This window comes from Syzygium oleosum, unplaced genomic scaffold (genome assembly GCF_021117445.2).
Source record: "Syzygium oleosum isolate NSW1041296 unplaced genomic scaffold, Sole_v2.1 Sole_v2.01, whole genome shotgun sequence".
NCBI lineage: Eukaryota > Viridiplantae > Streptophyta > Magnoliopsida > Myrtales > Myrtaceae > Syzygium > Syzygium oleosum.
In genome coordinates this window covers 7,670,151-7,688,202 of record NW_026607485.1, presented here as the reverse complement: position 1 = coordinate 7,688,202, position 18,052 = coordinate 7,670,151, and the positions used below count along the sequence as shown (strand labels likewise).

The following is an 18,052-nucleotide window of genomic DNA, read 5'->3' as shown; positions in this document are numbered from 1 at the left end:
ATGTAATCGAAAATAAGATTTGGTTGGTGTATTGATTAATTCGGGGTGATGAATAGAAGAAAAACCATGGTGGGGCCCTAGAAATTCCCATGGCTACCATCCTATAAAATTGGATGTTAGAAGAAGCCCTCTTTTGTAATCATTAAATGTTTGGGAATTTCAAAACTGTGCTTAAGTCACTCACTAGGACAAAGAAAGTGCCTCATCCACAATGTTCGTCGAATCTATCGAGCTCGTTCACAAATCAATGCATGCCATGCAACACAGCTAGGGAAGCTAAATGAGGCACATATACAAATAACTACCGCAGGCAAGCATATTGGGCAACCTTATAGTAACACCATCATGGTTTCAACACGCACCTGCATATACTTGGAGAGACATTAAGATTCACATTGTTAGTCTCTAATCCCCAATTTCAACTGATTAGAAAGACTTCTCAAAAGATGGTTAATGTCCTGAGCACTACAACTAGTACAATACAAGTCTTTTGGCACGGTTGTGGTTACATCTTTTCCCCAACAGGGAACACCCCAAAACTTACAGCCTCTATGGAATTGGGAACAAAAACACAAGCTCCCATTTTAGTACAATGATATGTCAAGCTTCCACGGAATGTCCAGGAAACCACGGAAGTCCTGGCTGAGTGCATTGTTTCGAGTCAGGAACTGGGACAATTGGTCCGAGGAAAATACACCACAAGTCAAGTATGATTGTCACCAGCATGGCTGCACCCAAAGCATCGACGGCTACTCTTGGCAGGTCCCAAGGACTGCTTCTCATCAATCCTGCAGGCACAAGTTCATTTTCAGCTGACAATGTTGCATGAGCTCCAATGATTGACCAAGTACAAAACGTTTGACTAGAAAAGACAAAGCTACAACTGGCACATATCCTCTTCCATATTCTCCAATTCTTCCACTTTATATCAAAAAGAAAAAAAGGGAAAAAAAAGGGTGCAATTGTATTTTTCTAATGAGTAGAAGCATTATTCCTTTTAATTTGGATATATGAAATATAATGTATGAAAAGCAACCACATAATTGGATATATGCCAGAGAACATGAAGAAAATGGCGCGTACGATGCAAATCAACCTCGTCAGAATTTATGGCTCGTTAACCAGATAATGTTTTCATCTGTTTAGATGATTGCATCTACATTTTTCCATTGCCTTCATTCTGGCATATGGTTTCACTATTATGAAAACGCAATACTGGTCAATGTAGTTATTTATCAATGAAATCACTGTCCGAATTGATAAAGTACAGACCGTGCATTTATACAAGCTGGAACCTATAATTCTCTTAGTTACAATTTAAATTCATTCTAAGACAAGTACATCCATATCACTCCACATGATTGCGCAGCCGTGATGTGCGTGTGTTACTGCTGAATCATGCATTTTTTGAAACAAAGAGGATAAGAACCCATAAAATAACCACCCGCCTGGGTGGCGCTGCTGGAGCGCGCACTCTTCCTCTCGCAAAAGGTTGAGTGTTCGAATCCCGGGCGCCGCAGGGTGACTTAACCGGTGGCACGTGTGTGGTGGCTAGCACGTGTCGCCCCCAGGGTTTACTCCCCGGCTGTCGGCCGTGCGGGGGTTCCCTGGGTTACCAAAAAAAAAGAACCCATAAAATAGGTGTTGGGCACATAAAGTTCTCACCTCAGAAACATCGGAAAGCTCACAATGAACTATATGGCATAAAACAAGGACCCCACTTTATACATGGACGCCCGGTCTACAAATTCATAATAAGGAAACTGCAAACATTGAGCGAAACGAATTAGGTTTGCATAATCCCTGCATATCATATTACTATTTAGGCATATGTAATTAACTAAATGAAATAGCGACAATTGCAATGTAAAATGTCTTGGGTTTGTTTCACAGCAAAGACCTGCCTGGCATAAAAAGAAAGAACAGATTTCACAAGAAATGCTCCATGCAAAGTCGAAAGCTTGCAAAAAAATGTGACGTGACATGGCAGGCAGAAAGATGTTGAACTGTCATTCTCATTACTGAAACTACAGAAACATGCTGAGGAATATACATTTGAAGAGGAAAAGAATCAGCATTCACCCGGGATATTACAAAACAGATAACAATTGATATTCTTAATCTAACGAAATTTCATTTCAAGCTTGACTGAATATGTCTTGTCACTAATTAACTGATTCTTTTCATGATAAGGCTGTGGATAAAGGAGAATGGCCAGAATAAGCAATCTTTGAGACAATGCATTGACAAATATGCACCACTCCAGTTCAAACAGGCAATAAAATCAGCATGCCATCTATATAAAAAAAAAAGTTGGTTATAGTTATGATGGATAGTAGAAAAATTGGTCTGGACATACATTAGAAATAGCTACAGTCTCCAGGTATGCTATGAAATAGGAAAGAACCAGAATCCATGCCGCCTCAGTAACCCACTGGATTTTTTCAGGCAAGTCAGCAATAGCATGCCTTAGCCTGCGGAGGGTCATGTTTGACGTAACATGGTAAAACAAAAAGCAAACATGAGTCAGGAGGAAAGTAAAATGTCTGTACCTGCACAAAAAAGTTAACCAGACCACATGATAAGAAACAGACAGATGATTAAGAAAAGCATAACTAGTCAATGTCTCAAATTTATGGCTCACATTATTCATTTTCCACGATGTAAATGTTTCAGAAGCTCCCAAAACTGTGAAGAAGTGGTGCGTCCAGAAGTAGTTCCCAACGTAACTGAAGATTATTATCCAGAGACTCGCCTGCCAAAGCATGGTTAAGTGTTAAGGTGGAAGAGCAGCTCTTCTTTCTGATCCTAATATCTAGCTATATAATGTCCACACAAAGGCCAGCTTCATAACGCAGTGGATGAGTAAAACGTCACATATACAGTCTTCTTTAACTCAAAAAGGAGAGATACACGGCCGTAATGCAACTTGTAAGTTGATGCTCCAGTTTTCATGTAATTCAGATTGTTTAACCAGACCATCGTCACTGAACACCACATTGGCAGGGATATAAAGCAAAGGCATTTTATGATTACTCAAATGTTCCGCTAAATTGTAACAACAGATACAAATTTTAAAGCCCCAGCTCTTTACAGAATCAAACTTGTCAGCTTTTCTCAAGTATATTGTGAGTCACATAACCCACAACAGTGCAATTTACCCATAAACAATTCAGGTTCGACGTGCTCTCTATAATTGCAAGTCCAAATTTCTATCTTAAGAGTGATCCAATATTAATTTTAACAGACCAACTCAAATATTTTTCCTTGAAACAAAGTAGAAGTAGCTTGCAGACTGTGCACATCATGCACGAATCAATAAGGCAACATGTGAAACAAAGCTGTTCTAGACACTTCATCACCAAAATGTGTGATCCGTCAGTGGTATAGCGTAAAATTGATGTTACTGAGTGTAAATGTAGATGAGCAATATATATCACTGAAGTAGCTTCTAGAGCATTAAGAATGGACAATTATACCCCAAAAAGCACTTGCCTTGATCCAATAGCGATCCTTCCGGCACAAACTGCTATCCGCTTGGCCAAGTACGTAAATTTAAGGACATTTCACATCACAAGGGAGTTCTAGCAACATGGGATTGAGAGATCCATGATTTTCCTTTTGCAAGTCTCTTTTCCTCCAGCATTGTGATTACACAGTGTAGTCAAAATGACTGAAAATGCATAACCATTGGTTTTTAAATGCCAGATAGGAAATGTCATTTCAAGCCCAAGGACCACTACAAGCTAGAGATTTCCACCTATGGCCACATTGCATTGCATGATTTGTCTATCTATTCCACTTATAGGGCAAATAAAATCTAGCAACAAGTTGTCCAAACCAAAATACCAATATATCAATCCAGGCAAACTTACACACTCGAAAATTTTTCCAGCTTTAGCAAGGGGTAACCAAGTAGCTTAATTCGTAACACCAAGTCTAATCACATACCTTGACGTTCATTTGTGGAAATACCATATCTTGATTACCTAAAAAATTGAAAATGAAGAATAGAAGAAGCCCTTATACACCTTCGAGCATGAAGACTTTGGCCGCAGACAGTACCTTCATAGAGAATGTCCCTAGTGGTCCAACAACAGAGTCAATGGCTTACTCCTCCATTGTACCTCGAATCATATTACTTGACAAAGAATTCATGAAAACTGGTTACTTCGGCCAATTGGTATGTGTTCGTTCATAATCGTTCAACTCATGCACCCTAGGATGCTGAAAATAGTTTGATGACCCCTGCACAAAAGAATAACTAAGTTATTTACATTTTACTAAACAAATGCCAAGATAAATAGATAAATATGTCTCAAATAATCCCATGAGTAAAAAAAGCAAGTTGTACCTGACTTAAAATGGTTCCGTGAGATCTATTATGATACTCCAACATCTATCCAGAAGAAACCAGTAACAATAAATATTACAATTGTAACAATAAGATGCAATAACACTAGGATCTAAAATGATTTAATAATAAGCACCTGACTTGTGAATGGGGAATTCCATTCATAATCCCTGGTGGTATGATGTATGGAGATTGCATCTACATATAATAAATTCATCACTAATTTGCTTTCCAAGATTATTCACATTCATGCATATGATAAGTTCAATCCTTTGTATGGTAATACACCAAGCTATTAAATACCTGACTAGGGATAGGGCAAAATCCACTCATAATCCCCGGCGGCATGATGTATGGTGGCTGCTGCATCCAGATTAAAAAAATGACGAAATTAGTAAAATGTAACTTCAAATGGAAGATTAAGAGGGACATACCTGATTATGAAAATTTAGATTTACTGTAGGACCACTATTGTTGCTAGGATAAAATGTAACAGTCTGAATTTTCGATCCTTTTCCCGGGATTTAGGAAATGAATTTGATCAATGCACTTATAGTGAGATTTCACCCGGAAATGCGCATTCACGGGATGCTAACCTTAGGGGTAGGGCCGTTACGGGATTGAGTTCGCACGACCAAAGAACTCGACCTGGGTTCGATCTTCGACCATATAGATTGACGAGGGAATGTTTTGAGCCAACCGAGACCGGTCTACTTGATTGATCGTGTCCGAAGGGAACTAGCGACAGACCCTCGCAATTATATGACAACCGAGGTCGTCCCGGGTGGAGTAAACTTAAACGTGATTTGACTTAGTGTCGGTCACGGGTCGAGAGCGCGTAATTCCAGAGAGCCACCCGTTAGCCAGAGATAAGCTAAAGTTGCGATTGCTCGATTTTAGTCATTTCTTGGAATTCGGGCCCGGGAATCGAGAATTTTGAAAGTGACAATTTTGAGCGGCCGATGACGTTTTTGGCTTGGCCAACCTTGGGGCCACCCATTTCTGCAAAAAAATGGATTTCGGTCCGGGGCCGGAAAAATTACGGTTTTCCCCTGTGGGCACCGAAGCTGGATTCGAAGGCCGTTTGAGGTTATTTTTCGCGGCCAAGGTCATTTTGGGGTAGCCACGCACATTCAGAGTGGTTCTGGCCAAAAATTGGAATTTCGACAAAAATTGGAAAAATAATATTATTTTATTCCCGAAACTTTGACGTGGATTTTCGAGGGCTTGCGCGATGAATTTCGCGATTCCGACGCCATATTATGTTGGCCACGCACATATGGAACACGTATGTGCGAAAATTGGAATTTCGGTTCGGGATCGGAAAATTACGAAAATGCCCCTAGGCCTATTTTCCTTTATTCCGAATTTTGACCAAAATTTGGGGACTAACCAAGGTCAATTAGGCCAAACCAGGTCTGGTCAGCCTTGGGTTAGGGACAAATGACCAATGGGCCCTTAAATTATTAGATAAGATCAATTAGTGGCCCTTGGATCAAGGGCAAAGTTGTCCAAACCCTTAGATTATTGACACATGGATCCCACTAAGCTATCTTTGACCCATTTGACCAGATAGTCTTCTCTCTCTCTCTCTCTCTCTCTCTCTCTCTCTCTCTCTCTCTCACGTACAGAAGCATTCAGCCATTTTTTCCCTAGAATTTTCCTCTTCTTTTTCACATTTCTGGTTCTGCAGTCCCGTTTTCGCCATTTCCCAGACTGTCACGCCGAACAGCAGCGGAGCCGCCCCCACCAAGCCACCACCATCAACCATTTCCACCTCTATGCAGCCATCACAAACTTCCGGTTTTTGTCCAAAACAAATTTTTGTTTCTCTCTTTTTCTCTTTCTTTCCTGCTACAAACAAGATCACGCTGGAGCTTCACGAGTCTCCGATCGCTGTCCGTCGACACCCAATTGCCCAGCCTCGCCATACGTCGCTGGCTCCAGACAGATCCGCATAAAGGTCCGTACGGTGCATTCCCACACCGTCCCCGTACGGATCACTGTTCACGCCGGACCGACGGACGCCATGGCCGCCACCGGCACTCGCTGCCACCGTCCCAGCCACTGTCCATACGGTGTCCGTACGAAAGTACTGCTTCACCGCCGTACGGGGGGATCACTGCTCACGCCGTCCGTACATCGCCGGCGACGCCGCTCCCATCACCGCTGCTCCTGTCCCGACCCGCCTCCTCCCGTTACGTCTCGCCTGGGTAAGTGTTTTCCCCAAATGTCATTTAGGACCTCGGGTATTTCTAGACTCGTTTGAAGTTCGGTTTAAGTGATTTTAGGGATTGTTTGTGGCTGTTTCGTGGCTGTCTTCGGGACTAAGTTAGGGGTTGAATGTTTGGAGGTTGTGGGCTGATTGGGCGACGAAATTCGAGGTTTAGGAATGCTGAGTTAGGGCTGTGATGTCGAGGATCGATCGGGAATTAAATGGGTGATTAATTGGAAATGTATTGGCTTGATTGGGTTTATCAGATTAATTGTGTAGTTTGTTGTCATTGGCTTGTTCTAGTTTGTGCTTGGGCCAAATGTGATGTGGTGCTATGCCGTGTGTGTGGCCGTGAGGTGTGGTGGCGTGGACATGTGAATGTGCATTGAGTTCGTGTGCCGAGTGTGGGTGATCATGTGGTGTTCGTGTGATGAGAATGCGTTTTTGTGAAGTGTACGTGAGATGTGAATTTGGTGCGTGGCTATGTATGTGTGAGGCGTGTATGTTTGGCCGTGCGTGTGCTGGTTGTGTGTAAGTGTGGTTTGAGTGGAACGAGGATATGGAAATGTGAGATTGGTTGGAAAGGATCCGTCTTAAGGCGTGTACGTTTACGTGGGACAATGCCGTCCCTGACGAGGTGACGATGCCCGGCCTGACGAGGTGTCGATGCCTGACGTGGTCAGAAGACCGTTGGCCTGATGCGTTTTACGCGGGCGCGGTAGAAGGAAAGTGTGTATAGGATTCCGTCCTGAGGCGTGTACGTTTACGCGGGACGATGCCGTCCCTGACGAGGTGACGATGCCCGGCCCGACGGGGTGACGATGCCTGACGAGGTCAGAAGACCGTTGGCCTGATGCGTTTTACGCGGGCGCGGTAGTGGTGGAAAGGTTGAAAATGAGTGGGATTTGGCAAGACAAGCGAGAGGATTGTGGAAAGTGACACATGGTGTGAGTAGCGTGTGAGTGTATTGTATCGCGTGATGTGATGCTTAATTATGGGGTAGAAACTACTAGGCACGGTATGAGACGTGCCCAAGTGGTTTCTGTCTTATAATTAAGGCACGCGCGCGTCTGTGATTCCTTGCTGTGATGTGTTGGCTGTGTTATTATCTAACGTGCAGGAACGTGCGTGATGGATTCCAGGTAGGGTCGCATGTGATTGTTAGTTTGGCCGATCGTTGTGTGTTATGGGTGTTTTCGTCTGGCGGTACGTGAGTGCCTACGTGGAGTTTGAGGTTGTACACTTATTGAGATTCGTCTCACGGTTGTATAACCGTCACTTTCAGACCCCCGGCCCTAAACCCGGGAAGTGCGCCTTTTCTTTTTGGAAGTTCGGGGAGCTGCTGTTGGTACCCAGTGGAGCTGCATGTGAGTTCCAGAGATTCAAGCCAGAAATTCAGAAGCAGAATGGAAGAGGGCGACCCTTAGGTTTTTCCCTAGGGTGTTTTAGGGGTTGTATAACTTGGGTTATCCTATAGTGAAATTAAGATAACCAAACCCCTGAATTTTTGTTTAAACGGTGACTGAGGATGTTAGTCTATATTTATGTCTGTAATATGATGTTTGTATATTTGGTGTTGTATGAATATGTGGTTCTTTGGATTGTTACGTTGTTCTACCCCGTTGTCGTCATTATTTGTCGGGGTTTTGTTATTCGCTTCCGCATGTGGCTCGATGTTTGGGTTGGGTCGGCGACGTTCCTGGGACGTCGCATCATTTCGACCGGAGCAGGGGATGTCGCGAGCTCGTTGGGGTTCGGGGCGTGACATAAAAGGCATTTTGAAACTGATTGGAATTATTCGAATAATCCGAGAGATGAGTTTCATCACGTGTTGCTTGAACAACCAACTCTGCATTACAAAGTAATAAATATGTTAATTGGCATCATGTAACATAAGCAAAAAATTTAACTTATCATATTAAGTAGAATAATATGTTACTCACCTCGACTTTCTATTCGCGTTGGAGATGTTCCTTTCTTAGCTTTTTTCTTCCTTTTCTCACTTGAGCTTTTAAGTCTTCCACAACTCATTCCCTTTCCTTTCCTTCGATGGGGGTCCAATACCAGATTCTTGCATAAAGAAGCCCTGTTATCATCATCATCACTAGCATCATCAGTCACAACCAGACCTGATTTATATGACATAATTTGAGCCTTCGTTTTTTCCATACCCTTCCTCACTATTTTCATAATATTTTCATCCTCGGCTCCCAAACTATTCAATTCGATGGATTCATGCATTAACATCGAATATCGATTAAATTTAGATGAATTCGGTGCCATTTCACGAGGTTCGTCATTCACAATCCCTTCTTTGGCACCCATAGTCCATCTTTTCAAAATATAGGCAGATGGAATACCGTAATCGATGATTTCTGACTCAACACTTTCAAGGCATGGCAACACAACTACCCTTTTAATTCAAATAATTTGCAATCACAAGCAACTGAAGAGTCTGCAGGGTCAAATTTGACAACATATTCACTCCCATTTAACTTCCCCTTTAACTTGAGAGTAAAAAAATAAACAGATCCATCAAATACTTCACTTGAAATATGTTGAGAGACACTTTGCAAGAATTCATGATCGAACCGTTTAAAATGGTACGCGTATACACTGAACCAGCATGCGTCAAGATGTCATTATCCAAAATGGCATATTTAGGATCGCCTCGACTACTGAAATCATCTTGAGTTTCAATTTCTCTCATGTGCTTCACTTGTTCTTCATAGTGGTGAACAAACTCTACAAGAGTCAATGTCTTCGTCGACATGCGTCGGAAGACATTATTGGTGCTCTCACTCCTTTGGCTGGATCTTATACCACATGTAAAAGTGTCGCGACCAAAAGCTGAACTCCATTTGTGTCTAATGTCATATAATCTCCGAAGCCAAGTGTTATTCGCAGTATCCCACTCCTTTTTCCATTTCCTTCTAAGTAGATTCAAATTCTTCCCCCGATGTACATCCATACATAAGTGCTAAGAAATATTTATCCTTAAAACCCGGCTTATGGTAAAGATGTGGGATGTTTTGGTTGGCATTTTTCCCGATGTGCCAAGTGCATAAACGGTGTTGTGTATTCGAAAACACCATTCTTATAGCTTTTGCCATGGCTTGGTCTTGATAAGTGAACATGGTTTTTGGAGCCTTATTTCCCATAGACTTCAAAAAAGCCTCGAACAACCAAATAAATGATTCTGCAGTCTCGTCCAACAAAAATGCACAATCGAACAGAACATTCTTCCAATGGTGATTAATCCCGACAAATGGTGCACATATCATATTATATTTGTTGGTACGATATGTGGTATCAAACACTAGCACATCACCAAAACAGTCGTAATCAAATTTCGACATACTATCTCTCCAAAATAAATTTGTCATTCTACCATCTTGATCTACCTGTACAGCGTATAAAAACATTGGATTTTGCATTTGCATCAAATGAAAATGATTTAGAACACTTTGACAATCTCCCCCACTTATACCATCGGCTCTTTTCGTCTGCAAATAATTTTGACAATCACGGAGGTTGAAACCCAAATTTTTGCTTCCTCCTGCTTCATTTGCTAGAAATTTATATGCTGTTGTTCCCCTAATGCCGGCTTTAATCATATCAACTAATACACCCTTACAAGTTTCAGACATGATTCTTCCACATCTAATCAAATGCTTTTGATCATCCGGAATAAATGCATGATTATGCTCAGAAATATACTCAATGACTTCATAGACACCATTGTCAACCTTAAATTTGATACGAGCAAGACAACCACATCTAACTTCATACCTCTCATATTTCTTTTCTTTATCAGAAGAGCTAAGAGAATGCCCCTCACAATTGCACACAAAAGTCCGTCGAGTTAATTCTCATTTTCTATTTTTAAACATTTAACCCTTCCTCACCCCAAATCCTTTGCCGGTTGCATAGGCCACATACTTATGGTATGCTTCGAGTTCATTTGAAAACACCATTCCTACAGCAAACTCATAATCTTTTTCTATATCACGCATTACATGTGCAAGATGGGAAATTTCATGCTGCAACCAAAAGAACAAAAAGTTATCAACATAGTGCTTTTACATGCAAAATAACATTTCATCCATTACTTAAGAAAGAAAAAGATATTTCACATAGTGCGCATGACAAAATTACCTCTGATTCAGCCATTCGAGAGATTTGCACCCAAATTGGGATTAAAATGACACCAAATCAGTCCCGACGAGCAAGCTTCAAACATAATTCCAGCAGGTTTAAGTTTAGTAATGACACTACTTAATGAGAAATAGATATATATCAATTGTTACGGATGTCCATACTCATGTATATGCTCACAAAACTATAATGTGGAGTTCATTATCAGAAAAGATATCCAAAACAGACAAAATTCAGTACCTTTCGAGGCGGACTGTGTCAGCATTGATGGAGTTCAGCAAGTCTTCGTGTCAATCTCACTCTATAAACTAGAGAATAAGCATATAGTTAACAATAGACATTAGCCAAGCATCAAGCATCACCAATGTAGGCACTAAAAATTTAACCACAATGTAGTTCACATGAAACTCGATTTCAATCTCAACCTAGTTTTAGCACCTCATGGCAGCATCACAGCACCGAAATACTGATATGATGAACTATACAGAGGAGCTTAAATGGAGATTGGAGTGTTGTTCTTCCTAGTTTTTTTCGCTTTGAAAGTTTTGTCTCAAGGTACTTTAGCTTTCATTAATGGTTGACTTTCAACATATTTGTGTCCATTGTGGGCTAATCTCGCCTTCTTTTTTTATGCTCTTCATCTCTTTAGATCTAGATTAGATTACCGAAATCATTTGTTAAGAAGAAAAAGATACACACGAAAGTGCATGAACCATTCAAAAGTAATAGGACTTCAACCGAATTATATGAAGGTAGACATAGAGTTACATCTGAGTACAGCAAGTCCGTTGCAAATGATAAGACATAAAGTTACGTTTGAGCTCCTTAAGAGTGCACTACTAGAATAGAGCCAAAGTCACAAGAGGAAAGTTTCCTCGGCAGATACAGATTCCTTGGAGAGCTAATTATATAGGAAAAAGCTCTAGTAAGAAAAGAAACAGTAGGATATTCGTTTTAAAAAATTAATTCCATGGACTTGTAGAGAATGCCATTTGATAAGCTTTGTAATTCATGCAAGTGCATGAAGTTTGCGAGAATACAATTATTCAAATATCATTATTAAAAAGGTCTACAAATCTAATACACAAGTATTCAAGAGCATGCTTTTCTTACCACAGGGTGAACAATTCCATTTACAAAGCCAAGGACCATTGTCATAACAAGGAAGAAGACATTGAGGCCATAGTCCTCACCAGAAGGATTAAACCATATGAACAAAATCCCAAAGAGAGTGTAGGCTGCAATATAGCACCCAACTAATATCACCAGCAAAGCAACATACCTAAACAAGTCCAATGAGCCATCAGAACTCAAATATCAAAGAAGCCTAACATACAGAGAAGGAAGAAAGATAGAATAGAATATTTAAAGACTCCAACTAACCATTTCTGTTCATCTTTTGCAACCCATGCATCATTCCACGAATGAGTGAAGTCTAGCAGGATAATTACTTGGACCAACAGAAACAGTCCTGCTCCAAATTTCGATATAGTTTCTGTAGATCCAAGGCATATTCTTGGGTCAATTACAAATCGTGGCAATGTCAATCAATGAGAATTTAGTAAGCAAAGTCAAGATTCCAAATTAAGCAACCCTTTCCTCCTTCCCTCCAACCCTTACACTAGCCACTTGTGACCAAACTTATCCAACTGGTGAGAAAATTACACAAAGGGAAAAAAAAAAGAGAGTAAATTTTAATATAGATATTAAGCAAACAAAATACATCGCTAGCAAAGCGGGCTTCTTCTTGCTTAGCTGAAAATTTGATTCTAGAGACCCTTTTTGCAGGATTTAAGAATGTGGAATGCCAACTTAGCCAAATCTACATTCAGAACGATCCTTGCTAACAACTGTAGCACAAGAAGCTCTTTCCTTTCTTAAGTCAAATTTTTTGGTTGAAAGAACCATTCAATTGAAACTTTAGATGACCAAATGGAGCACCTCAGAGTCCTCTAGTGATATGAATACACAAGTAAGCATAAAATTCCCTACAGCCATACTCTATTTCCTACATTATTTCCGTAAGCTAACAAAAAACTAATGTTTCAATGTCCAAAGCCAAGTTCTGGAATATGAAATGAATAGAATAGCAGAATACAAAATCAGAATGCACACTATTATCAGCAGATGTCCAGAGAATCTAAAAAACACTCTGTACATATCCACAAAAGGGAAAGTTTTCATTTTGCTAAAAAATGCAAATTCGTAAGCACATATCTACACTTCACAGATCCCCGCACAAGGACATCTTCGGTAAGCAGGAAATAGAAGATATTGCAGTACAGGACTTGCTGTTGCAAATTTTTTTTTACCTGGATCATGTCCAAAATAACTTCCAGCCCACCAAACTCACGCACAGCACCAGCTATTGCAAACTCATCCCAAAGAAGCTTGTGCGACTCCACCTACATTCACCAACTAATATTGATATAAAGAGAAGTTAAGCTTGTGCAAAACAGCGAACAGAGAAATAGGAGGCCTTTGAAGTACCGGCAAGAGAGAGAACGCCAGAGGAGGTTGTGGTTGGCCAGCCAGTCGTAGAGGACGGGGACGAGGGACTTCCGCCGGGTGTACTTCTCGTCGACCGCGTGCTGCTGCTGCGATCTCTTCTCCCTGGCCGTCCGCCGCCGACGACGACGAAGACTTGGCCGCTGCCGCCGGCTGCGGCTGGTGGTGGTGGAGCTCCTCCTTTGGCTACGGCTTCGCCTTCCACCGTCGCTTCTTCGGGGCTTGCGGACGCAGAGCGTCGAGGCAGAGGCTAGGGCTAGGGCATGGCCGACGCGGAGGCGTCGGCAAGGGTTGGGGGCAGAGGCGTCGGCGGAGGCGTCGGCGTGGACGTCGGAGGCGGTGTCGGAGGGAGCGCGAGTTCTCAGAGTGCAGAAGGCGTCGGCGTCGGAGGCGGCACGTTTGTGAGAAGAGAGAAGTTGGGAGCGCGAGCGCGTAGAGGAGCGTCGGCGTCGGCGTCGTCGGCGGAGGCGGAGGCGCCGGCGTCGGAAGAGTCGGAGGGAGCGCCAAGTTCTGAGTCGGGAGGAGAGAGAGGGGTTGGGGCGCGAGAGTGTGAGAGATGAGAGGAGAGAGGCGCTATATTTTCAAAATATTGGAGGTTATCTGACCGGGTGGGGCCCGGCGACACGTGTCGCACGCTGAGATACTCATTTTTTGCCACGGTGGACTGCGAGTCCTACCTAATATTTTCTCCGTCGGTGGGTATTCAGACAATGGTTTGACGTGTTCAAATGTCAATTGTTGCATATGGCGGAGGACACGAGGAGCTAATCCTGCATCTCTACTATAACGCGTCCCAAACCCAGATACAGTTTTAAAGTTGAAGATGAACAGTAAAAGAAAACAGAGAGAAAAAAATCATAATATTCAACAAAATATTCAAAACAATGTCATTTTGAATAGAGGTTATCCATTTTGGGTTGACTAGAGGGTGTCCATCTTGGATCGCTGATGACAATCGATGATGACTAGACCGCTACGTTAATCATTTCCGATCAAATTAGACCGAATGGATTACATTGAAATATCATGAAAAGGGTTTAGAACATGTTGAGTATGTCTTAAATTCTTTATGGGCTTGGGCCAACATTAGGGTTTGAGAGCAATATAAATATTACTTTTATTAAGTTATTAGGTGAAGAAGTTGAAATAGAAAGTCTTTAGTTTTTGAACCACATTTTGTAATCCTATAATTTCTATAACGGATTTTGCTTCTCCTCACCCTGTGGTTTTTCCGCAAGGGTTTTTCACGTAAATCAATGTATTCTTTATTATTCTCAGTTTTAATTTTGTTATAGTTTCTGCATAAGTCATAACAATCTAGTATAAGAGCCTTAGGGTTTTACGATCTTCTAGTTATGGCTTCAAATTCAACAACGAAATTTGATATTGGGAAGTTTGATGAGAGCGGCAGTTTCAACTTATGGTAGGTTCATATGTTGGCTATCACGCAGTAGGGTTTGAAGAAAACTCTATTTGGGAAATGAAAGAAACCAATTGGCACATCGATTGAAACTTGGGAAGAATTGGATGAAAAAGCTATGTCTGCTATTCAGTTGTGTCTCACAAATGAAGTCCTACAGGGGTACTAGATCAAAAAACAGCTTCAGGGTTTATGGACAACATTGGAGAGTATTTTTTTGACAAAATCCCTCATCAATCCGTTGAGGCTCAAACAACGACCCTTCACTCTTTGTATGGCAGAAGGTGCTTCTCTTAAGTCTCATATTCTTATTTCAATACTATTATCTCTTAATTAAGAAGTATTGATGTTAAGATTGAAGATAAGGATCAAACTCATTTATTGCTAGTTTCACTACCTCCTTCTTGTAAAAATTTTAGAGAGACCATGATTGTTAGTAGAGAAACTATCGATCTTGAAGATGTTATGACTAGTCTTCTAAATAAGCAGAAACTAGATATGGAATTGACTTTTGAAAGCAGTAATGACCATAAGGCTAGTTTAGTTGCTAGATGAAGGTCTGTTGAGAGAAGCAATGGTAGCAAGAGTAGATCAAAATTGAAGCATAAGGATCTGACTTTCAACTACTGTAAGTGTTAGGGAATATCACGATAAATTGTCTGAAATTGAAGGTAAAGTAGCAAAGAGAAAATAATCTGAATCAACAAAATCAAGGAAATGCAAATTGACAGAACAATCAAAACTACCAGAATAGGCAGAATGAAGGAAACAAAAATCCCGCTTAAGCTGGTGTTGCTAAAGAAGAAAATGAAGATTAGTTATTGGTTGTAGATGATAAAGACAAATGTAGCGATAGTTGGATTCTTGATTCGGGCTGTTTGTACCAAATGTGTCCTAATCGTGATTGGTTCTCCATGTACAATGAATAAAATGGTGGAGTTATTCTAATGGGAAACAACGCTAAAAGCAAAGCAGTTGGGATTGAGACTGTTAGTATTAAGATGCACGACGGCATAATCAGAACCTTGGAAAATGTTAGACACATTCCTGATTTGAAGAAAAACTTTATCTCTTTGGATACACTTGATGCTAACGGTTGTAGGTTTATAGCAGGTGGAGTTATGAAAATTATGAGAGGTTCACTTTTGTTGATAAAAGGTCTTAAAATTGGCACTTTGTATCAGCTGCAAGGCACTACAGTTACTAGTTCAGTTGCAGTTTCATCCACTATGTCATAATCAGACAATACTAAATTATGGCATATGAGATTAAGCCATATGAGTATTAGAGGGATGGAGGAGCTGAGTAAAAGAGATCTTTTGTGTGGTTAGAAAATTGGAAAACTATATTTATGTGAGCAGTGTGTCTTTGGAAAATAGAAAAGGGTTAATTTCAAGATAGGAATTCACATAACAAATGGCACTTTGGATTATATTCATTTTGATCTTTGGAGGCCTGTGAAAGTTCTTTCGAAAGGCCTTGGTTTGAGGTATTTACTTAATTTCATTGATGATTTTTCAAGAAAAGTTTGGGTTTATTTTCTAAAACAGAATAGGGATATTTTTATTACATTTAAGCAATGCAAAACATTGATTGAGAAATAGACCGGTAAGAAGATCAAGAGGTTGAGAACAGATAATGGGCTAGAATTTTGTGGAGGTGAGTTTAATGAGTTCTACAAAATTGAAGGTATTGTGAGGCATCATACTACAGTGCATACACCACAGCAGAATGGTATTGCAGAACGCATGAACAGAATCTTACTAGAAAGGACTAGATGCATGTTGTCTAACATTGGTTTGGGCAAGGAGTTTTGGGCTAAGGCAGTCAATATAGCTTGCCAGTTGATCAATCGTTCTCCTTGCACACCTATTGAGTGCAAGACACCAAGGAGGTATGGTAATGTAAATCTGCTGATTATTCTTCTCTTCGAGTATTTGGATGTCCAGTATATGCACATGTTAGCGAAGGCAAACTAGAGCTTAGAGAAACAAAAATGCGTCTTTCTTGGTTATGCTAATGGTGTAAAGGGTAATAGACTTTGGTGTGCTAATTCATCTAAAATTATCATAAGTGGAAATGTTACTTTTGATGAGTCTACTACGCTTCATCTTGGTAAGGAGTCGTTTATTTCTTGTCATGAAAATCTAGAAAGTGCTGCGGAGAAGGTGGAGCTTGAAGTAATTTTTCGCAATCAATTTGATCGTCTACTAATAATATTGAGATTGAAGAACCTAAGGAAGAACAATATTCTATTACTAGAGATGGACTAAAAACGACAGTGAAGCCCTCACATAAATATGGGTTCTTGGATTTTGTTGCTTATACTCTTTCAGTTGTAGAGTCAGTAGAGTATAATGAGCCTAAGACCTACAAGGAAGCTATATCTTCAAAAGATTTAGCAAAGTGGTTTGTTGCGACGAATGAAGAGATGGAATCTCTTGAAAAGAATCAAAATTCGAAGCTTGTCAAGCCACCAAAGGGAAAGAAAATTGTGGGCTGCAAATGGGTTATCAAAAGAAAGGAAGGTATTCATGAAGTTGAAGACATCAGGATCAAAGCTCGTCTAGTTGCTAAAGGCTATAGTTAGATTGAGGGAGTTAATTTTAATGATGTGTTTTCACCTGTCGTTAAACATAGTTCCATTCAGATTTTTCTTGCGTTAGTTGCTATGCATGATTTAGAGTTGGAACAACTTGATGTGAAAACAGCTTTCTTGGATGGTGAACTCGAAGAGAAAATTTATATGGGTCAACCAAAGGGTTTTCAATTTGAAGGTAAGAAAAACCATATTTGTCTATTGAAAAAGTCTATTAATGGCCTGAAGCAATCATCAAGACAGTGGTATAAAAGGTTTGATTTGTTTATGGTGCGACTTGGCTATTGTAGGAGCAAATTTAATAGTTATGTATATCTGTGCAAACTTCCAAGTGGCTCTTTTATTTATTAGTTATTATATGTCGATGACATGTTGACCGTAGCGAAAGATAAATCGGATATACATATTTTGAAGGCACAGTTAAGCGCTGAATTTGATATGAAGGATTTAGGTGTAGCAAAAAAAATCCTTAACATGGAAATTCAGCGAGATTGGAAAAGGGAAAATTTCTATCTTTCCTAGAAAAGCTACATTGAGAAGGTGTTAGATCATTTTGGCATGAAAGATATCAAACCAATAAGCACTTCTCTTGCTGCTCATTTTAGATTATTAGTTAGTTTATGTCCACAATCAAATGAGAAAATAAAATATATATCACGTGTTCCATACTCTAGTGCAGTTGGCAGCCTTGTATGCCATGGTTTGTATTCGACCCGACATTTCACATGCTTTTAGTGTTGTAAGTAGATGTTTATCATGCCCACGCAAAGTTCATTGGCAAGCTGTGAAGTGGATTTT

The 18,052-nt window shown here is 40.5% G+C and overlaps 1 protein-coding gene, 1 long non-coding RNA gene and 1 pseudogene across 2 annotated transcripts; all 3 read right to left on the bottom strand.

The window, feature by feature from the left end:
• Positions 1 to 346: 346 nt before the first annotated feature.
• LOC115665462 (cycloeucalenol cycloisomerase-like) lies at positions 347 to 11,282 on the bottom strand (annotated as a pseudogene).
• Positions 8,505 to 10,742, bottom strand: LOC115666517 (protein FAR1-RELATED SEQUENCE 5-like). The gene is given in 4 exon segments (XM_056313939.1): positions 8,505 to 8,982; positions 9,185 to 9,549; positions 9,662 to 10,648; positions 10,728 to 10,742. Coding segments are annotated over 4 exon segments (1,845 nt in total).
• A 482-nt stretch (positions 11,283 to 11,764) lies between the features above and the next one.
• On the bottom strand, positions 11,765 to 13,346 carry LOC130137904 (uncharacterized). The gene is made up of 3 exons (XR_008816317.1): positions 13,218 to 13,346; positions 12,111 to 12,222; positions 11,765 to 12,009 (listed from the first exon to the last, which is right to left on the bottom strand). It is a non-coding gene; the product is annotated as an uncharacterized LOC130137904 (long non-coding RNA).
• Positions 13,347 to 18,052: the final 4,706 nt, after the last annotated feature.